Genomic DNA, 15,486 nt, shown 5'->3' with positions numbered 1-15,486 from the left:
TCAAGGTTTACAAAAGAGGGGTTGTACCCGTTGGGTAGCTTCCTTAGCTAAATGTCGAACAAAAATTTAGCTAAGTCAAGATGCTTTTGGGTAGCAGCTTGACTATTTGTAATAATACCGGAGGTGTTCGGTATTCCAAGAGTGGGTCGTTGTGACGCCATCCTTGTCCGAACATCATGCAGAACGGTGTTTCACCGTTGGCGGATGTTGGGGTTGTCCTGATGGCCCACAGAACTTCTTGTAGTTTCTTAGCCCACAAACTCTTGGAGTCGTCGAGATTCTTTTTCAGCAGCTTTTTGATTATCTTGTTTGCGTCTTCAACTTGTCCGTTGGTTTAGGGGTAGGCCACAGATGCAAAGCTCATCTTGGTGCCCAGATTGGCGGTAAAAGATATGATCTCTTTGTTGTTGAATTGTGCTCCGTTATCTGTGATGATGGTATGGGGGACGCCGTACCGACAATAGATGTTCTTCCAGAGAAAGTGGGTTACCTTGGCAGTAGTGATTGCCGTAAGCGGCTCGGCTTCTACCCACTTGCTGTTGTAGTCTATGGCGACAATGATGTACTTGAACTGACCCCTAGCAGTTGGTAACTTGCCAAGTAGGTCTAGGCCCCAAGTGAAGTGAATCCATAGGCTGATGATTATCAAGAGGGGCTCCGCTGAGGCATGGGGGGTCAGCATACTATTGACACTTGTGGGCCAAAAATAGTCTTGTCGCATGGTGCGATTGGCCAGAGACCTGGCACCTGAGTGGTTTCCACATTCTCCGGCGTGTATCATTGTCAACACGACTTTTCCTTCCTCTGGGGTCAGACACCGGAGGTTGGGATTAGTGAACCCTTGGTGATACAGTTTGCCATTCTGGATGTTATAGCGGGTTGCCCTCCGCTTTAGTTGCCGCGCTTCAACCTTGTCGGTTGACAGCGTTCCATTGCGCCTGTATTCGATTATTTCATCCATCCAATTAGGGTCCACCTCTATGTTGAAAATTTCCGCTAGGGTTTTGGTGATGCTTGGCTTGTCATGGCATTCCACCCTTGTGTCCGCGGGACTTTGGTGTGGTTGAGCGGTTACCAACCTTGCCAGAGAGTCTGCCTTGGCGTTCTTCTCTCTAGAGATATGTGTGATGGTGTGTAATTTGAATTTTCTTATGAACGTTTTTTCGTATCCCAAGTACGTCGCTAACTGTTTGTCTTTGGCCTGGAAGATGTCATTGACTTGGTTGACGACTAGCTGGGAGTTGCTGAATATGTTGACGATGTCAGCACCTGAGTCGATGGCTAGGAGCAAGCCTGCAATGAGCGCTTCAACGCGTACTCCACATTCAGTCCCCCTAGCCCTGTCAAGATAATGCCTGCGCCGACCACATGCCTTGGTGCAGGCGGAGCCGTCCACATGGAGGTTCCAGTCTGACTGTTGCTTAGGTGCTGGTTCCTCAGAGGTTGTCGTGGCCGTGTCACCCTCTTCTGTTCTTGGGAAGGGCTCATCATGTCGCTCCGTGAGCTCAGCAATGAAGTCGGCCACCACCTGGCCTTTCATAGCTGTTCGTGGCTTGTATTCAATGTCGAACTCGTTGAGCCTGATGGCCCACTTGATGAGGCTCTCGGAGTGTTCAGGGTTCTGCATTATCTTCTTCAGTGGTTGATTTGTCAAAACATGAATTGTGTGGGCTTGGAAGTAATGGCGAAGACGTCTAGCGGCGACGATAAGTGCGAGAGTGAGCTGCTCCAATGGTGTATATCTGGTTTCAGCACCATTCATGCCTTTGCCGGCATAGAATACCGGAAGCTCGTCCTGTCGTACAATGTCACATCTTACCGCTGATGGGGATATCGCTCGGTAGATGTAGAGTATCTCACCCTATACAGGAATAGAGAGAAGTGGAACTGCCGCTAAATACTCCTTCAAGCTCTGAATGTCGCCTCACAGTCTGGGGTCCAGTCAATAACTTTCTTGTGGGTCTTCTTCATAGCCTTGAAGAATGGGTCCTCTTCATAGCCTTGAAGAATGGGAGACATCTGTCAGTGCGCTTAGAGATGAACCAAGAAAGGGCGGTTAGCTTACCCTGGAGGCGTTGAACGTGTACATTCCACACCGGGGATTTCATGTCTCAAATAGCTTGTACCTTGTAGCGGTTGGCCTTTATTCTTCGTTCGCTGACAATGTAGCCCAAAAATTTGCTAACGGTGACTCCAAAAAAACATTTCTCGGGGTTGAGGTGCATATCGTAGGCGAGGAGAATGGCGAATATGATTCAAAGGTTTGCCACGTGTCCGCTGGCCTTGATGCTCTTAACTAGCATGTTGTCCACGCAGACCTCAATTATTTTGCCAAGGTGCTTCGCCAACATGGCGTTCATCAACCTCTGGTATATTGCCTCGGCGTTCTTCAATCCGAAAGGCATGACATTGTAGCAGTATAGGCCCTTGTCGATTGTGAAGGTGGTGCACTCTTGGTCGTCGGGGTACATCTTGATTTGATTGTATCCAGAAAAGGCATCCATCATGCTGAGTAGTTCGTGTCCCGCTGTTGCGTCGACCAACTGATCAATGCGGGGTAGCGGGAAACTATCCTTGGGACATGCCTTGTTGAGACCTTTGAAGTCCACACACATTCGCCATTTGCCGCTAGGCTTCTTCACCATGACCAAGTTGGAAATCCATTGGGGATAATTGACTTGGCAGATGAACCCAATGCCCTAGAGCTTGGCGACTTCTTCCCCTATTGCACGATATCTTTCTTCGTCAAATGCCCTTTGCCTCTGCTTGATCGAATAGAAAGATGATTTGATGCTCAACTTATGCGTGATGATTTCAGGGGAGATGCCCGGCATGTCAGCGTAAGACAATGCAAAGACGGCGGCGTTGTCCTGCCGCTATCTCTGGGGCGAGCTGAGTGCCGATCAGGACCATCCGCTCAGGGTGTTCATCCGAGAGACTGATGACCTGTATGGATGTTTGCGGGTTGACAGGTTCCTTTTTTACATACTTCTCCTCATCGTCCCTAGGGTCTTCAATTGCATCATTCAGCAACACACGACTTCCCACTGTTAGGATCTCATGATAGTGCCACAATTGTTGAGTAGCACTCTCATGCTAGCTGTTGGCTTCCCTTCACACAGCCTGTGCCGTTGGGTGTAGGGAACTTCATGAAAAGCATATATCTGGCTATGATGCACTTTAGTTTGTTGACCGCTGGTTGACCAATGATGGCATTATACGAACTGAAGCAGTCGACAACGATGAACTTTGTAATTATCTCCGCTGTGCATGGGCTAGCGCCGATGACTAGGAGCCTGTAGTCAGAACCTAGTGGTTGTGTGATGTCACCGGAGAAGCTAAGCAAGGGCTCGTGATCTTGGAGTAATTTTCTGTTCCGCTAGAGTTGGTTGTAGCAGCCATTGAAGATGACATTGACAGCGGAGCCGCTGTCAACGAGGACCCTTCCCACTGACCATTTATCGAGCATGGCGTCGATCAAGAATGGATCGTCATGGGGGAGATGTACTCCGTGCTCTTCTTGTTTAGAGAATGTGATGGGTTCCCACCTAGATTTTGGTAGTTTAGTAGATGTTGCAAACTTCTTTGGGGTGGTTAGCACGTGCATAACTTTTTCTTGCCCTATGGGACATATTTGTGATAGGAGCACCGCCATCGATGGTGTTGATAAGGCACATGGGCTCGATATTGGCGACCACCTGCTGTGGTTGCCGCACTTTGAACTGTTCCAACTTGTCATCACGATACAAAGTCTCTATTGTCGTTTTAAGAGCATTGCAGTTGTTAGTGTTGCGGCCGCTGTCTTCATGATACTTGCACCACTTGCCGGTGTTCCTTGGTTTAAATCCACAGAAGGGCATTTTCAGTGTCAAGATTGGGAGGTTCCTCGGGTACATCATCAACCACAGAGGAATAGAGGCTAACTTAGAGAAGGTGCAGGCTATATTAGACATGATATCCCCCACTTACCGGAACGATGTCCAGTCCCTTACAGAGCACGAGGCTGCTTTTCTCAGCCTGAAGGCATACTTGGCAGCGGTACCGCTGCTTTACAAACCCATCCCCGGAGAAATGCTTTACATATACCTCGCGGCATCTTCTACAGCGGTAAGCTCAGCTTTGATTAGATGAGATTCTGATTGCGAGTACCTGGTGTACTACCCTGGGAAAGGTTACACTGGTGCCAAATCCAAGTACCCAGACATTGAAAAGATAGCATTGGCCCTCCTAGTATTGACCTGGAAGCTAAGACACTACTTTCAGGCACATTCAATCACTGTTTTCACTAATCACCCATTGAGGCAAGTTTTACAGAAGCCAGAGACATCGGGCAGATTAATTAAATGGGCCATCGAATTGGGAGAGTTTGACATCAAGTACCAACCCTGGACAGCTATTAAGGGCCAAGCAGAGGCAGATTTTATTTCTGAGTTGATTTCCTCTTATGATCCGCCCCCGGGATCACCTGAACAGCCAACCCCGGACCCACCCCCACCAAGCACTTGGCAACTGTATGTTGATGGCGCATCTAACAAAAAGACAAGTGGCGTCGGTATCTTGCTAATCAACCCGGACGATCAAGTCTACGAGTACACCCTCAAGTTCGCCTTCAAGGCATCCAACAATGTTGCAGAATACGAGGCACTCGTAGCAGGTCTACAAATCGGCCAGGAACTAGGCGTCGAGCACCTTCATATCTTCAGCGATTCCCAGTTGGTTGTGAACCAGGTCAGCGGTAACTTCGAAGCAAAAGAGTCACACATGTCTTTTTACCAGGCCCTAGCCAGGGCGCTGGTTCAGAGATTTGCCTCCTATGTTATCACTCAAATACCCAAGGCAAAAAATGACAAGGCAGATGCCCTTGCAAAGATTGCGGCTACTTCCCCAAGCCCAGCTTACGGGGCTACCAAGGTCGAAATACTAGAAAAGCCGAGCACCTCTAAAACCGTATCAGAAATATTCACGGTGGACCACACTACCTCCTGGATGGACCCAATTTTGAAGTACATGGTTGACGGCCTAGCCTCGGATGATAAGGTAGAGGCCCGGCGACTCCAATTAAGGTCAGCTCGATATACGATCATGAATGGAAAGTTATACAGGAGAGGTCACTGCTTCCCCAACCTAAAGTGTGTGACACTAGAGGACGATCACAAAATAATGAAGGACATACACGTTGGTGTATGCAGTAACCATGCAGGGGCCCAGTCTCTTGCACACAAGACCCTGAGGGCAGGATACTTCTGGCCAACCATGTCGGCCCTAGCCCAAACAATATCGAGTTCTTGCCACAAATGCCAAATGTATGCAAACATCCCAAGGGCACCGCCCATTGCTCTCTCCATACTCCTTGCACCTTGGCCATTTTGCCAATGGGGCCTGGACCTAATCAATAAGCTTCCCACAGCAGTGGGACAATTCAAATATGCCATTGTAGCCGTTGACTACCAAACAAAATGGGTAGAAGTAGAACCTCTTGTCGCTATCACCACGAAGAAAGTGAAAAACTTCATGTGGAAAAACATCTACTGCAGGTTCGGGGTCCCTGACACCATAGTCACTGACAATGGCACCCAGTTTGACAACGATGAACTAAGGGCTTACACCGAGAACCTGGGCATTAGATTCCTCTATGCATCCCCGGCTCACCCCCAAACCAACGGTCAAGTCGAAGCTGTCAACAAGATAATCAAGAAGATACTGAAGAAGAAGCTCGATGAAGCCAAGGGTCTTTGGGCTTCTAAACTCCCGAAAGTTCTATGGGCTATCAGGGCCACGGTGGCTGAGGCTACCGGAGAGACCCTTTCTGTATGGCTTTTGGGTCTGAGGTGGTTCTCCCAATTGAAACACAAATCCAGAGTCCCAGGATTGAATACTTCGACGCGGGTACCAACTCAAAGGGCCTATAGCTTGATGCTGATTTGCTAGAAGAACGAAGAGATGTGGCTCAAATGCACAACCTCGCAAACAAGTGAAGATGTGGCTCAAATGTCCCACATTTATTTAATTTTGCAATTAAATAGAAGCATGTCATGTGCAGCATGTACTTGTAGTGTGGATGCTAATAACATTTTGTATTTTTGTAGGAATGCTTAGATATCGTTGAGATCGGTATGGCATATCTAGTATGTGAGATCTAGAAAGTGTTGCCAAATCTACGAAATGTTGTAGGCATGCTTAAAAGTTTATGGAAGCATGTAAAGATATATCAAGTGTGACATTCTATAAGCATGCTTAGAAGTAGTAAAAGCATGTGATTGGCATGGCATTAGCTCAATTTGAAAGAGCGTAAAAGATAAGATATAGTTACTTATCTTATGTCGATTTGGAGCAGGTTAGAGGTGGAATTGATATAAGTATCGAAATCATGTTGGAGTTGTCCAAGCATGACGCTTCTATTGTCCCGGCGAAGCACCATAGTAGGAGGCTCGTTAATTGAAGCGGTACTCGGTGGTTGTGTCTCCTTATCATAAGGTAAATGATTAGCAATTTTGACATATTAGACTAACTAAATGTGTGCTTTATATAATCATACTTGAAGCCTAGTATAATCATTAGCACATGACGTTAGTTGACAATAAAATGTTTTGAGTATCACGAGCATGTGCAAATGTTAACCTCATCTTAACTAAGCAAAGTCCAAAACTGAGAACTGATCCGCGTGGTATAATGGACAAAGTCGGAGATGTAATATGTATGTGCGATTAACCATGCCATATGCATGTTTGTCGGAGATGTAATATGTATGTGCGATTAACCATGCCATATGCATGTGTGATTAACCATGCAATATGCATGTGGGGTTAACCATGCATTTGTGTAATTGTTAATTCTCAGCAATTATGAACGACAGATACGGAGCTAAAGCTACACACGTAATGGGTAAGGAATTAATGTTTAATTGCTCCCACAGCCGTAGTAAGAAAACAGGAGGAGTACCAATGAATGGTGACAAGTGTAGCCTATGTGTGATAGAATAATTTGGCAAACATATGTGTCGGTGATTATAGTATTGATTATGACAATGCTTTCGAGCTATGATTCGAATAGGCGGCCCAAGTTGTTTTTTTAAAACAAACTTTACGACTTGGTGGAAAATCAAGGCATGTAAGTGGAAAGCCAACAAAAACTAGACTTCAATTAAGTGTGTACATGCAAAGTGGTATCATGTTTTATTGATACGTGGTGCAAATAATGCATAAAAGGGTATGCATAAAGTATTTGATATATGTGGCACATATATGTGGACCAAACGGCGAAGGGTATTGTGCTCTTGACACATATATGGCCATGAGCGTACGTGTTTGCATATGATAATTACTTAAAGAAAGTAATTGATGTGTCATGTATATAGAGCATGCAGACTATAAGGCAAGGACACAGCACATTGTGCGTAGGCAAAGTGGTAGGTGTGTCATGCAATTGATTGGTTGCCTTGTATTAAGAGCCATGCATGTGTTGACAAAAACTTAATTAGTTTGTACGAAGCACGTGGTGCAATAGGTGTGTAAGCAAAGCTTAAAATAGGAAAAGAAAAAAAACTCAACTTTTTCAATTATGAAGGGGCAGACGAGTTGCTGCAGTCCCTGGGCAGTCGATGAACTTGTTCTCATAATTGATTTAACCGGCGATTGCGGAGAAGACCGGGAACAAAACTCAATCTGGTAGAGTATTGGTGGATGAATTCTCCAGTGCTTGGTGAGATAGAGATGGCCGGTGTTGTTCAGAGAACTCTGGGTGTCCAGAGTAATTCTGGATGCGCTGGTGAGGGCTTTGGCCAACGGGTTGGTAGAGCTCTGGTGCACAGCGGGGACTCAGAGATGAGCGGAGACTTGCACGGAGCGGAGCGGAGCTTTGCACGACGGCACAAAGGTGGGGGCTTGGAGTTCAGTGTTTGGAACTCAGCGGAGGTTCGACGCCCAGCTGAGGGTCGGCTTGCTAGCGAATAGGCGGCTGATGTTCTGGCGGAGGCATGCTAGCGGAAGAGTTCAGCGGAGGCCCGTAATGGCTAGCGGATTTCTTGGGCGGCGGAGTTCCTGGCTGGCGGAGCCATTGTCCAGAGGAGAGGAGCCTCGGAGGTGGGCGGAGACTCGGAACTGAATGGAGCAGAGGTGCTCGACACGAGCAGTTTTGGCCAACGGGTTGTGCGGCTAGCGGAGGTTGTGCCGCCGGTGTCTACTAGCGGTGTTTAGTCCGGCGGAGACTTGGGTCAGCGGAGTAAGAGTTGGCCGGCGGGGGGATGGCCGTTTTAGCGGAAGTGGAAGTGTGACTCAGCGGAGGTAGTCCGGCGGAGTCAAGCTAGCGGGTTGGCTAGCGGCGGCTTGGTCAGCAGAGCATGGCTAGCGGTGCTTGAAGAAATGGGTTCTTGGCGGAAGTTTTGCTTGGCTGGGAGCTTTGGCGGAGATGGTTCTCTAGCGGAGAACTCTCGGCAGAGGAAACTGTGGTCAGCGGGGGCGCTGATGATTGAAGCTTGCTTCCTAGCGGAGCTTTGGCCGCTGAAGAAGTGTGGCGGATACTTGCCGCTTGTTAGCGGTGTACAGTGTGGCGGAACCTGCAGTGGGTGGAGAGCGCAACAGTGAGCTAGCGGAGTCGTGTCGGAAGAGTTCGGCGGAGGTGCTGGTGGAGCAGAGCTGGCTAGCGGAGGGAGCAGCAGTTGGGTCCGGCGGAGCTGCAAAGTAGAGCTGAGGCTCCGAGCTCGAGTTCAGCGGAGATGCTCGGCGGTGACCTGGGGGTTGGCGGAGGAAGAGTTTGGCGGTGCCGCTGACTAAGTTCGGCGGAGCGGAGCCTGATGAAGACCACGAGTTCCAGGTCGAAGGTGGACGTAGCTGCAATTGGTAGTGACTGGCGGGAAATTTGAAAATTGGAGGGGTGCCCAGAGAAGTTTTCTGGGTGTCCAGAGAATTTTTTTTTTTTTGAAGGTTCAGCGTTGACCAACCTTGTCAGCGTTGACCGACCCCGCCGGGCGTTGATTTGATGTTGAACGAACGTTGACTCGACACCTTCGGGTCAAAGTTCGTGGTAGGTGACGAAGCCTTTGTGTGTCGGCTTCCCACAGACGGCGCCAATGTTAACGTTAGTGATCCGTGGGATCTCTAGTTAGCTTTAGAGAGAGAGAGAGATCGACACAAGATGTATAGTGGTTCGTTTCCCGCCTTAGCGGGAAACTACGTCCACTTGAATGTTACACTAGTGTGTTGAGCCTTGCGGCCTAACAAGATTACAAGAGATGTAATGGGATTGTGTTGTAATGGAGTGAATTGGAATGGTGTTTAAGTGGGAGGAGGCATTCCTTTTATAGGTGAAGGAATCCATCTCCTTTACATGGTTTTCGATGTGGGACAAGCAACCACCACTTCTAGTCTAGAAAGTCTATTTGTGAGGGCATGTTGGCAAGGCCGGAAAGGTGGCTTCCCGGTGACGGATTTGCGACTTCCGGATACCGTAACGTAGCTTGAACATAGGGCTACAAGATGCAAGTAGCGGTTGGGCCTCACCATGGCTTGTGTGTGTCCCAAAGAGCGTGTTACTTATGCTTGGTGAGATAGCAAACTAGTCTTGCTAGTAGAGGTATCTACACTCGTTATTACGATGCCAAGGTACAGTCCCGGACACTAAAATTGGGGGACTGGGTCATGAAGCAGGTTTACCCAGAACCCCAGGGACTTGATCCATCCTGGACAGGTCCTTACGAGATCGTTGAGGAGGTAGGACCCGCGACCTTTTACATCCGGGACATGGACGGAGTCGTTTCCTGACATCCATGGAATACACAGTGCCTCCATTACAATTATAAATAACTCCCGCAGCATCTTGTCCTAGCTTTTGCTTTTTGACCATCCAGCTATGGCAAGCTACCCATCGGGTACTTATGTTGTATTAGCCACCATGTGGTACTTGAATGGAAAAATGAATTATTCAGACCATTTCTTACATTTTTACCTTCAGTTACCGGGCATTCCTTGGACGTAGCTATTGTCAATTACTTTATTCCGGTAATAAGTAATGCAAAGGACAAACACTTAAACTGAGGCATAAAATCATAGAAATTGTAATTCCTTTCAAATTCTCATTCAAGTTGTAAAAAATCACCATTCACAAAAATTAACCTGGACTACCAGGCAAGGAATTAAAAATTAACCTTGGCTACCGGCTATTCAAGCCATTGTTCAAGACAAGGACAATTTCTACTTGGGTAAAAAAAAAAAATTAGTGTTACTACTGATGCACAGCCCCGGTACTTCAGGAACCACCGGCACCGCCCTGGGATGCAGCCTCCTGTTCTTTCTTCTTTTTTTCAAGAAGCCCCCGCCTGAACTTGGCTTCATCCATATACCCGGCCGCCACCCACTCTTTATACTTGATGATAAAGGCTTTGTCTTGGGCAGCGAGGAGCATGTCAACAAGCTCTTGAGAGCCCTTGTACTCGGCAACGGCCTCTTGCCTTTCAACAGGAAGACATTCCACCAGGTTTTCTGCTCTCACCTTCCATGACGTCGCAGACTCTGCAGCTTCCTTCTCGGAGTCTCGGGCACTTTTCACCTCATCCCTCGCCTCGAACAACTCACCTTCGAGCTCCTCGATCTGTTGCTTCGCTGCCTCCAGCTCGATCACCATAGGAGTTAAGGACTCTATCTTCTTCTTCAAGGAGTCCCGCTCCTTCTCCAGCTTGCCCTTCTCCCCATGAAGATACTTCACTTGCCCGGAGAGACTGCTAACCTCTTCCTTCAAGTGCGTATCTTCCTCGCAAGCATAAATCGCATACACGTTGAATAGTGCCTGCAAACACCCCGTTAGCACACACGAATAGTACAAACAGTTAGAAAATAAGAATAAAGTAGGTCGCGTACCCGCATCATTGATTCCCGAGCGAGGCGACGATTCTCTTGGGGGCATTGTCCTTTGCCCGTACCCGATCAAGGTCTATATCCTTCAAATCGGCGAGCATCAAGCGCACAAACTTTTCGTCAGCGACCCCATACTTGCTCAGCAATTGCTTGATGGGCTTCTTTGGGACTATTGGAATCGCCAGAGATAAGAGCCCAAGCGACGGCGACGCTTCCGGTCCCGGAGGATTTTTCTTTTGCCTCTTTGGCTCCGCCCCCTTAACGTCAATACCAGTGTAGGTAACGTCCTCCTTGTTCCCGCCCCGATGGCGGGGCCTATGGTACCTCTTCTTCTCGCAAGGTAGCAAAACTTCCTCGTTCCCAGCTGACCCAGCAGACAGAGAAGATATGGAGCCTGACACCGGCGCCTTTCCTCTTCCAATATCGGCAATAGTGACAGCGTCCCCGACAAGAGGCTGGTCGCTCTGGGTAACGGGGCCCTTAGGATCAGGATGCCCGTACCCGTCATCGTCGATCTCAAGGTAAAGTTCATCAAGTGAGCGACCCGTAGCCTTTGACGAGAGATCGACATCAATGTGCAGGGCATCTTCTCCTTGGCTCATAAGCATGTCCATTAGCACGTTCATCTTGTCGTCTTCCTTGCCTTTTCGAGGTTTCCTCTTCGGCACTTTCACTGCAAGCAATGTGAAAAATCAATCCCCAAGTAAAAAAAAAAAACAAAAAGGGGGCATATCTTTCTTCTTCACTCCACACAGTGTATACCCGGGCTATCCATTTTCTCTCGACCTCGGACAGTGAGTAGGACTGGTCCCTGATGGCCTGACACGTACCCGTTAGGTTCCATTTCTTATTCCTAATCTGCCAATGTCCTCCAGCAAGAAACACCTTATTCCTCCACCTCTTGCTCTGAGAGGTGGCCATATCGGTGACGAGAGGATCGTAGTCTCAGGCGACAAATGTCACTATCCCTTGACAAGACTATTTCCTCGACTATAGGACTCGGTACAGTGCTTGGAATTCGTTGATGGTGGGCCACCCTTGCTGGCACAAGTCCCACATGGCCATCATACTCAAAATTTGTCGCCAAGCATTCGGGGTCAATTGCCCCGGTGACAGGTTCAGCATCCGCAGGAGATACTGTAAGCACAGGGGCAGCGGTAGCAATAGCCCTTGGTGGAGCTGGTTCTCGTGCAGCGCCACCCATCCCGAAGGAGGATTCGCAGCCATCTCTCCAGCCTTCAGCGGCCTAAGCTCTACTTCGTCCGATATTCCCCACTTCAGTCTCATCATGATGATCTCCTTCATGGTCATACTTCTCCCAGGCTCGTCGCATACGATCCCATCCACTAGTGTATACCTAGGTTTGGGGATGCCCTCGGGAATAGCCACTGTGACTTCTTGAGCTTCCCCAGGATCATCTTCGCTTTCGTCACCGTCAGTACCCTCGCTACTCTCCGAGAACACCCTAGTCGAGGATCCGGTATTCTCTGCTAATTCCACACGAGCACTACTGCGACCTAGGTACCGGTCGATATCTGCTTCTGCTTGTCTCACGAAAGACTGATATGATGATCCCGCATCCCCAGCCTTGGTTTTTGATTCCATCCTAGAACTATGTCAACCTGGGCCTCAAAATTCGCTATCTGGAATCAGAAACACAAGGGTTAGCCTAAGTCATAGATCTAAGACTTAATGAAGGCACAGATCACTCCCCACTTTCAGAACCCAGAAAATCGAACAAACCCAGAAATCAAAAAACAACAGAAAACCCTAGGAAAAGCCCAGTTTTTCCCAGAAACTACCTATAGGCAACCCACACTATTATTATTCCTGTTCTTTTTTACACACGCAAACAACGCACAGAAAAGCAAACGCACAACAGAAAGCATCCATGACAGAAACAGAAACGACAGAACAAACAAAGTCATACAAACAAGGCGAGAGAGATCTAACCTTTTCTCCAAACAAGCGATCGATCAATCACTCCGCAAGTATGCACACTACTTCTCCCTTAGCTCTTCCTTGTTTTCTGAGAGAGTTTTCACGAAAGTGAAGGGAAACAGTCTGTTTCCCTCTTAAATTCAATCTCCAAAGCATCACAGTCATTAAAGACGAAAGGCCTTCAACCATAGGATCACTACACGTGTCCCACACATCTCCCCACGCCTCGAAACCATCAGTTAATGGGACGAGCATTTATTGCATAGCCCACTCTGCCCCACATGGCTAACATGCACCACCAACCCCTCCGGGTATCAGAGGCTCAAGTCCTCATTCTACCCTTCCGAGTATCAGTGGCCCAAGTCCTCGTTCTACCCCATCAGGTACTAGAGGCTCAAGTCCTCGTTCTACCCCATCGGGTACTAGAGGCTCAAGTCCTCATTCTACCCTTCCAGGTATCAGTGGCCCAAGTCCTCGTTCTACCCCATTGGATACTAGGCTCAAGCCCTCGTTCTACCTCATCGGGTACCAGAGGTTCAAGCCCTCAGAAAACCCCACTTAGTACCGGAGGCTCAAGACCTCCATCGGTACCCAGAGGTTTTCTTTAACCTTTATGGGTTAAATGGGGAGCACTGTACATTAGCTACCTATAGTGTAACCCGCTCAAGACATCTCTTGCACTGGAACTTAGGGGACTCCCCACAGGTACACCAGTGCCAAACCTTGTGACTAAATATTAAGTCCCCACCCAAGAAACATCTTTAACGGGAACTTGGGGGACTTGTACATACTCGGGAATTCTTCACTAGGTTAATTCTTCACTAGGTTAGGCACTATCGGCTGGGGCCCAACGAGACTCCCAGGTACTATGCCATGGGCCGGGTTCACGACCCACCATGGCGGGGCTCATATGGGATGTCACCCCGAGCATCCAAGGCCCGGGCCATGGCTAGCACAGCCCATCTGGTTACATTGCAGAAGGCTGATCAGGCATCAGGAGAACAGCCTGAGTCCCACATCGAAGATAGGAGAAACTTCATTCCCGTGCTAGAGTATTAAAGCATTAGTACAACCACCTTTTACGAATAATAACTCCTTTATCCACTATTTATTTGATCTACACATATATTAGTGTTTTACTCAGGCATCGGAGAGGCATAAACCATCTGGCACGGTTTACCCCTCTAATGCTGTGTTTTGGTTCAGGATTTAGGAGTTGGATCGATACCCCAGGCGGTATAGCATTCTGTGTGAGGTACCCGGAGAAAGCCACCAGAAACATGGAGGTTCCGGACTTTTACTCTAGCAATGTAGAAATGTGATACCCGTTGCTTGTTTGCAAGTTGTGCAAATGGGCCTTGTGGCGTTTCTCCTCGAGGAGGTCCTTATTGAGGTTGATGCCTTCGCCGTTGGTCTCAGAGCAGTAACCCTTGACCCTAGTGGTAGGTTAGGTGACCTCGATGGGCAGTACGGCCTCAGTCCTAAACATCATATAGAATGGTGTTTCACCGGTAGTGAATGTTGGGGTTGTCCTGATGGCCCACAGAACTTCCGAAAGCTTCTCCGTCTACAAACCCTCGGTGTCGTCGAGTTTTTTTTTTTAGCAGCTTCTTGATTATCTTGTTTGCCTCTTCGACCTGGCCGTTGGTTTGAGGGTGAGCGACCAGATGCAAAGCTCATCCTGGTGCCCAAGTTAGCGGTAAAAGATATGAGCTCCTTGTTGTTGAACTGTGTTCCATTGTCTGTGATGATGGTGTGGGGGACGCCATAAAAGCAATAGATGTTCTTCCAGAGGAAGTGAGTTACCTTGGAGGTAGTTATTGCTATTAGCGGCTCCGCCTCTATCCATTTGCTGTTATAGTCGATAGCAACAATGATGTATTTAAACTGACCCCTAGCGGTTGGGAACTTGCCAAGTAGGTCCAGGCCCCAAGTGGAGTGAATCCATGGGCCAATGATGATCAACAGGGGTTCCGCAGGGGCATAGGGGAGGTTAGCGTATTGTTGACATTAATGACAAGACCTGGAAACCTTTCTAGCGTAGTCGCCTAATGTGGTCCAAAAGTAGCCTTGCCGCATGGTGCGATTGGCCAGAGACCTGGCGCCTGAATGGTTTCCACATTCTCCGGCTTGTATCACTGCCAGAACGAATTTTCCTTCCTCTGGGGTTAGACACCGGAGGTTGGGATAGGTGAACCTTTGGCAGTAAAGCTTGTCATTCTGGATGTTATAGTGGGTTGTCCTCTGCTTAAGCTGCCTTTCTTCGACATTGTTGGTTGGCAGTGTTCCATTGCGCTTGTATTCGATTATTTCATCCATCCAACGTGGGTTCACTTCAATGTTGAAGATTTCCGCTAGGGTTTTGGTGATGCTTGGCTTGTCAAGGCATTCCACCTTTATGTCTGCTGGACTTTGGTGTTGTTAAGCAGTTGCTAGTCTTGCCAATGAATTAGCCTTGGCGTTCTTTTCTCTGGGGATTTGTGTGATGGTGTGAAATTTGAATTTCCTGAGGAGCGTCTTGACTTATCCCAAGTATGCCGCTAACTGTTGGTCTTTGGCCTGGAAACTATCGTTGACCTGGTTGACGACTAGCTGGGAGTCACTGAATATGTTGACGTTGTCAGCCCCTGAGTGAATGGCGAGGAGTAAGCTTGCGATGAGCACTTCATACTCTACCATGTTGTTTGAGGTTGTGAAATTG

At 48.2% G+C, this 15,486-nt stretch overlaps 1 protein-coding gene across 1 annotated transcript; it reads left to right on the top strand.

Annotated features, from left to right (window-relative positions):
• The first annotated feature begins 3,951 nt into the window (after positions 1–3,951).
• Positions 3,952–6,106, top strand: LOC112171852. Its single transcript, XM_024308967.1, has 3 exons — positions 3,952–4,038; positions 4,147–5,617; positions 6,087–6,106. The coding sequence occupies exons 1-3, from the start codon at positions 3,952–3,954 to the stop codon at positions 6,104–6,106; spliced, it is 1,578 nt and encodes a 525-aa protein (XP_024164735.1).
• Positions 6,107–15,486: the final 9,380 nt, after the last annotated feature.

This window comes from Rosa chinensis, chromosome 6 (genome assembly GCF_002994745.2).
Source record: "Rosa chinensis cultivar Old Blush chromosome 6, RchiOBHm-V2, whole genome shotgun sequence".
In the NCBI taxonomy this organism is placed as follows: Eukaryota; Viridiplantae; Streptophyta; class Magnoliopsida; order Rosales; family Rosaceae; genus Rosa; species Rosa chinensis.
Note: the sequence above shows the minus strand (reverse complement) of the source record. Positions and strands in the feature narration are given on the sequence as shown.